At 34.1% G+C, this 7,145-nt stretch overlaps 1 protein-coding gene across 2 annotated transcripts; it reads right to left on the bottom strand.

Moving 5' to 3' along the window:
• On the bottom strand, positions 1,015–6,953 carry LOC109346053 (WD repeat-containing protein 26-like). 2 transcript variants are annotated; one of them, XM_019585418.1, is made up of 5 exons: positions 5,687–6,953; positions 4,737–4,838; positions 2,543–3,178; positions 2,237–2,425; positions 1,015–1,212 (listed from the first exon to the last, which is right to left on the bottom strand). In XM_019585418.1, exons 1-4 carry the CDS (start codon positions 6,332–6,334, stop codon positions 2,270–2,272), a joined length of 1,542 nt encoding a protein of 513 aa, XP_019440963.1. In that variant the 5' UTR covers positions 6,335–6,953; the 3' UTR covers positions 1,015–1,212; positions 2,237–2,269. The 2 variants fall into 2 exon arrangements, with proteins under 2 accessions (XP_019440963.1, XP_019440962.1); XM_019585417.1 differs by lacking the exon at positions 1,015–1,212 and having other exon boundaries at positions 2,039–2,425; positions 5,687–6,952.

Genomic DNA, 7,145 nt, shown 5'->3' on the forward strand with positions numbered 1-7,145 from the left:
GAAAATGCAGCTAATATGTTAACCAAACCGGTTACCGTGGACAAGTTCAGGCATTGCCTGAGCTTGTTGAACATTCACTTATGCTAGACTATGGAGTGCCCCCAACCCAATGGCGAAATATGGAGATTAATGATATTCGTCAAGGTAGAGATTGTTGTGCAATGACTCATATCTCTAGATAACAGCAATACAAGTTATGGGTTTATGCTGATGCAAAGGGGTTGGAGTAAATGACTATATGTTTATGTTATGTAAACTTAATGAAACAATGAGAAGAATAGTCAAACACAAATCTTTATTCTCTAATAATAGATAGTGATAGCCTCTCAACGCTCTCAGTGACGTAGACACAATTGGTCGAACCTCATTACCATATCTCTTGTATTATTCTCTTTTCTCTATACTCTTATACTATTTGATTGTTTGTTTGTTCCAACATAATGAACCCAACTTCCTTGCTGTGTTCAAGTGTTATCATTTCCCAAAAACGTTGGAATTTTTGGTCAACCTCATAATCCCTTATATGATTGAATGAGAACTTTATCTTTTTCTAATAGAAACTTTCTTTAGGCTTGGTATTCTTCTATCTAGTAGAACCTCCTCCATCAACAAGATCAAGATCAATTGATTCAACCTAATAGGTGTTTTATGGTCATCAATTATATGTGGTGATGTTGCTTCATGGTGATTGAAATGTTGGATATTGATATGAGAATGACAATGTAGAAAATGAATGATCTCGAATGGTTGGATTATTTGTGGATCTGGGTAAAAGTGTTGGTTGGGAATGTTTAGGTTACTTTGACTATTTGAGAAGAAGAAAAAAAAGAGAATTTTGATAATTTGATTTCCTATTTGTGGAAAAGTTGTAAAAAGACAGGACCAACTTCAATACCTCAAGCAAATAGACTCCAATAAAAAATTCCAGAATATAAATATATAGTCAGAAAAATATGAAACCCTGACTTTAAACCAATCAGTTTCTAGTTTCTACACAAACTAAAGAGAAAATGACCAATTAAGGGTATAAAAACAAAATAAGGTAAGAAGATTTACATATGGAAATGTAAGCCAAAATTCCAAAATTCCAAAATTTCCTGCATGGGTAAAACCAGGACTTTAGAAGCTCACTCTGAACAACATAGGATGGAGTAAAAGAACAGAAAGCTTATATACACTACACTAGGCTTGATAACTTAGGATGCAATGTATGTTCAACTGATCTATTATGCTGATGCAAAGGGGTTGGAGTAAATGACTATATGTTTATGTTATGTAAACTTAATGAAACAATGAGAAGAATAGTCAAACACAAATCTTTATTCTCTAATAATAGATAGTGATAGCCTCTCAACGCTCTCAGTGACGTAGACACAATTGGTCGAACCTCATTACCATATCTCTTGTATTATTCTCTTTTCTCTATACTCTTATACTATTTGATTGTTTGTTTGTTCCAACATAATGAACCCAACTTCCTTGCTGTGTTCAAGTGTTATCATTTCCCAAAAACGTTGGAATTTTTGGTCAACCTCATAATCCCTTATATGATTGAATGAGAACTTTATCTTTTTCTAATAGAAACTTTCTTTAGGCTTGGTATTCTTCTATCTAGTAGAACCTCCTCCATCAACAAGATCAAGATCAATTGATTCAACCTAATAGGTGTTTTATGGTCATCAATTATATGTGGTGATGTTGCTTCATGGTGATTGAAATGTTGGATATTGATATGAGAATGACAATGTAGAAAATGAATGATCTCGAATGGTTGGATTATTTGTGGATCTGGGTAAAAGTGTTGGTTGGGAATGTTTAGGTTACTTTGACTATTTGAGAAGAAGAAAAAAAAGAGAATTTTGATAATTTGATTTCCTATTTGTGGAAAAGTTGTAAAAAGACAGGACCAACTTCAATACCTCAAGCAAATAGACTCCAATAAAAAATTCCAGAATATAAATATATAGTCAGAAAAATATGAAACCCTGACTTTAAACCAATCAGTTTCTAGTTTCTACACAAACTAAAGAGAAAATGACCAATTAAGGGTATAAAAACAAAATAAGGTAAGAAGATTTACATATGGAAATGTAAGCCAAAATTCCAAAATTCCAAAATTTCCTGCATGGGTAAAACCAGGACTTTAGAAGCTCACTCTGAACAACATAGGATGGAGTAAAAGAACAGAAAGCTTATATACACTACACTAGGCTTGATAACTTAGGATGCAATGTATGTTCAACTGATCTATTCAAGTTGCGTTATAATTCTATGAGCTAGGTCCCCATATACGAACTGAATAATCGTCGCTTGCAGATGCTAACATATGTGGTCTTTTAGGATTCCAGCTCACACAATTCACAGTCAGGGAGTGCCCAGATAAAACCTCTATCGGTCTGGAGTTCCGTGAGTTCCAAATGTATACCTGTATTGAGATGAATTTTTGATGTGCCTCAACTAAAAGTGAAGGTATGAATGCATGCATGTTAAGTTCCATAACTAGCTGATATTATTAATATGTGAACTCGGAAAAGGAAAGTACCTGTGCATTCTCACTACCACTGGCAATAAATGTGCTATTGAATCCACCGAAACATGACCTGATCACATATTCGCATTGCTTGTGGCCCATAAACCTCAATGGCTTATCCCATTTTCCCGCCACGTCCCACATATGAATCTCCTGACTGTTTAGATTGATAATGAAGAACTTGCTATCTCCGGAAACTGAAAGGGATGTGATTGGGTGCTCCTCTGAAATGACTCGTTCGGCATTGGTTCCCGTATGCAAAATGCGAATTTCTTTATCCATGAATATGGTGATAAGATACTCGCCATTTGGAGTAACAGCAATATCTACAACTTTGGGCATCCTCATTCCTCTCCATGCTTTTATCTCGTTTCCATCACAATCCCACATGCAGATGCCCTTTTCAGGGTCAGAACTGCCGCACACAAACTGCTTTGAGTTAGGTAACCAGGCACACGAGCTTACAACAAAGTCTGGATTCCCAAATGTGTGCTTGCATGTACCTTCTTCAACATCCCACAGCTTTAAAACTTCCGTGTTCCCAATTGTGAGCAACTTGGTGTCATCGGGACTCCATGCCACCAAAGATATAGCACGTTGATGACCACAAAGTGTATGTTTCAATGTCAATTCCCCATCTTCAAGCACCTGGCACAAGTATCAAAGAACATAAGCAATCAAATGTTTCTCCACATCTACATTTGAATTAGGGGTATAAATTAGTAATTATAATTAAAATCTTATTTACTCTTATTAACAGCCAAGTTTTATATAAATTATTACAAAATTTACATAGTCAAGCATAATGAAATTTTGACTTAATATAGTATAGCTTGCAGGATACACAATGAATGTTTACCTTCCTTAACAGCTGAACTGTCAAGCATCTTATAGTATTCTCTAAAAGTTACTGAAACAAATACCAATGTAAGCAACTTCATATCTTAAAGACCGGATAATTTTTGTTTAATGATCATTGAATGTCACAAAACATGCCCAGTTATATTAACTTCCTTTGACACAAGCCATTTTCCCAGGAATAAAGTTGGTATAATTTACTGAGTTCAATCTCTCTGACCAGCTTTGATCAATAGAAGAAAGTAGAGACTTCAAAAATCAAGTCCAATTTTTGAGTTTGGCCACTAATCCAGCAATCAACAAAAATGAATCATCCTATATTCCAATTATTTTAGAGCTTGCATTTTTTAAAGACTGATTTCTGCATTATTTATTCATTTATATATTATGTTCTTAAGAGATATCTATTTTTTTAGCCTTCCCATATTACCGAGTCAGCTGACCCTCACATCCCTTTATTTCCCCATACATATTATCAACCAACCAAACAAGAGACACGCATTCTTTTACTTTCAATAAATTTCAAGACAAGATAATAATAAGTGTCATCCAACCATCTTATATTTCTTTAATGTAAATCCCATACATTGTGTCTTAACGATACACAATAAATATCCTGGACTCTTGACAACTCTTCAAATATATAAACATATAATTATATATATTGGGGGTGTATCTAGTGAGAGGGCCTTTATTTATATGAGAGTGAGAGTAGTAACCATACAAGGATTGTTGAGATTAAAAGTTTTAAATGGTCACATGATGGCTCACAAAAAACACATGATTACTTAAAAAAGTCACAAGACTTTATGTTTTAATCTTAACCGTTCGTGGTTTGATCTAACAGTAAATTTACTCCTCTCACTCTCACATAAAATCCGACCTTCTGAATATGGAGTTTGGATTCTCGAACTTCAAATTTTGGTGACTTCACTCTTTTTTTTAGAAACAATTGTTGTATTTAATTAATTGATAAAAAACATAAAATGAAGAGAAAGAGAAAATTAATTCCAAAAGGGATAAAGTTATGAAGTCACCAAAATTTGAAGTTAGAGAATCTAAATCCGTCAAATATGTGCCTATGCTTATACCTGTTCATTTGTGTGTCTTTATGTCCAGAAACTACCATTCTAATGCTATAACTATTCAAGGAACCTATAGTAGAAAAATCATTCATCGCGTTACAAACTTTAGTGAATTCATATACAATAGACATGCATGAATTTGCCAATGACTATTTCACTATGCATATTGCAAGCTGAATCGACACTGAAAAATTAAGACATTAAAATAGGAAGAGTCATCTAATGCAAAAATAATGCTTCTTATAATGCCAGCAGCATATTACCTTCCATATGATGGCTGTACAATCATTGGATGAAGAGGCGAGATACTCTCCATTATTAGAAAATTGAACAAACCAAACTTCGTTTCTATGTCCAGTCAATATCTACAGCAATGGGAAAAGAAAAGGTGTTACTTAATATAAGGCTTGCAATAACAAATGCTCAAAGCTAAAAGATAAATTCAAAATTATCTCCAAAATTCCATATCTGATTAATTCTCCTTTGCACACCAAAGAATCCCGCCATAGCCAAAAGGTTTGGTCACTTGGCATAAAGTCCATTAAAGGAATTACAAATAAGAATCAGACAGACAGGAAAACAGTCGCTTTACATTCTCCTACAGAGCGCGAAAATGACACTAAAAAAGTGTAAGAAACACATGGACGACAGACACTAGTGAGCATAAATGCATTATTCCTTTGTACGTAAAAAATAAACAAACCACTCATATGGTACAGCATAAATGCTTTACAAGCTATACAATATCTCTATTTCATATAAGTCAATCAGTTCTCATGTATACAATGGGAAGGCCATGCATTAAAATGATATTCAAAACTTCAGATAGAAAGAAAATCTAAAGCCCTGACCACAATGACAAAGATTTTTCAAAACCACAGCCGATAAAAAACGCAAACAAAAAACACTCATCATCAAGAATGCATCCACCAGAAAAAATTATGTTCTCTGCATTAAAAAGCAACAGTGAATATAATGAACTGATACATGAGAAACACAAATTTACGTTTCAAATCATATCTAAAAGACAACTGATGCAAACTCTTCATCTGTCCAATCAGTTAATAAATTTCAATTTAGACAAAGTCAAGCATATCAAATAACTTAAATTCTTCGACCACAACAGAATAGCATTGCATACTTCTCTCATTAATTATCTTTAAATATAACCATACTATTTTACATGCAGTAATAGTTTAGAGAACCAACCAACCTGAGTGGTTACAGTAGGAATCTGATCCCTACCACATTGATGATCCACATAAAGTGAAATCGGATTTGACGAACCATGATATAAACACGAATCGACCCAAGCTGTAACAGTAGTTTCAACCAAATGCTCCAACCTTCTTTCAGGTACTGAAATTGGTGGAGGAAACAATTTTTCCAAATCGGTTAAACATTTCTCTCGTAAATCATGAACAACATTGCTATCTATCGTACCAATGTCCGCATCCTTCAAGGAAAGCACACTTTCAGCCAGGCTCTGAACCTTGCTTCTGTCCACTTTCAATGCAGAAACCCTTTTCCTCAATACATCCAAAGCTAAAGTATCCTCGCCGCGACTCAGACACTCCAAAATACATTGCTTGAGGACAAGAAACGAAGCAGAATCTCTACTTTCACCTAATGCCTCCCTTATAGAATCAAGAAAACTGATGCAGCTGTCCCAATTCCCATTCAGTACATGCGACTCAAGCAATTGAAACTCGGGCGACTTAGAAGAAACACCGGATTCTGATTCCAAACAAGATGCAGTTTTACTATAACCTAATGAATATAGACACTGAACTATGATCCTCACAAATTCATGTTTTTTAATCAACCCTTTTGAACCAAGCACCTCAGAAGAATTCTCCATTATAATACTGTTAATTTTATGATAAAAAGAAACTAATCAATAGCACAAACTCAAACACAGTTTCCCGCGCAGAAAAAAACCCATCTAAAACCTTATAATAAACTGAAACTAAATTGAAATATAATCGTAAAAGGGAACCATGATTTCAAAAATTGTAGGATAAATAACAGTTCAGTGAATATAAAAACAAACCCTATACTCTGAAAAGGGGGAATTTCTGGAAGAGCGATAAAATGAAGTCAAAAGAAGAACTTGGTGCACACTCATGATTCAGAACATGGTGAATAGCAGAACCCATGATTGAATTTCAAAATAAGGGCTCATAATGAGAATAATCAAGCACAACCAGAGTGAAAAAGCAAAAGCGAGAAATTTTAAAAAAAAGTAAAAATTAAATTGTGAGGGATGAGTGAAAAAGGAGAAGAAAAGAGAGTGAGTGGTGTAGAGAAGGAAGAAGATGAGATTGTAGAGTGAAACGGTGTCGCTTTGTAACCGAAGCAAGTAATAATTAATGGAAAAAAGTTGGACTCAAATGCACACCGATTTCAATCTTATTATTCGGGTCGGGTTCCGTTATTATCCACCTGAGGAAGCTTCGGATCCGGTAATGCATCATCTTCACAGTTCATAAATGTTATTAAGTAGGGATAAAAATAGTGTCAATTTTCAAACTGGTTACCAAAAAAGAGGATTAACTAAAACAAATAAATTAAATACTAACAGATTTCCATATCGATATTATAAAATAAGAATTTCAAATATATAAAAAATAAATATATCTTCTATATCTATTTATATCTATATCTATATA

The sequence above is a fragment of the Lupinus angustifolius genome, chromosome LG04 (genome assembly GCF_001865875.1).
Source record: "Lupinus angustifolius cultivar Tanjil chromosome LG04, LupAngTanjil_v1.0, whole genome shotgun sequence".
Classification (NCBI taxonomy): domain Eukaryota; kingdom Viridiplantae; phylum Streptophyta; class Magnoliopsida; order Fabales; family Fabaceae; genus Lupinus; species Lupinus angustifolius.

What these genes read in the sequence shown, in the direction of transcription:
- LOC109346053 (XM_019585418.1), bottom strand. Translation starts at nt 6,334, where the DNA reads ATGGAGAATTCTTCTGAGGTGCTTGGTTCAAAAGGGTTGATTAAAAAA. An exon ending in TTCCTACTGTAACCACTCAG is followed by an intron (nt 4,839 to 5,686) that starts GTTGGTTGGTTC and finishes CCATTGCTGTAG; the next exon opens with ATATTGACTGGACATAGAAA. An exon ending in GTACAGCCATCATATGGAAG is followed by an intron (nt 3,179 to 4,736) that starts GTAATATGCTGC and finishes TACTTGTGCCAG; the next exon opens with GTGCTTGAAGATGGGGAATT.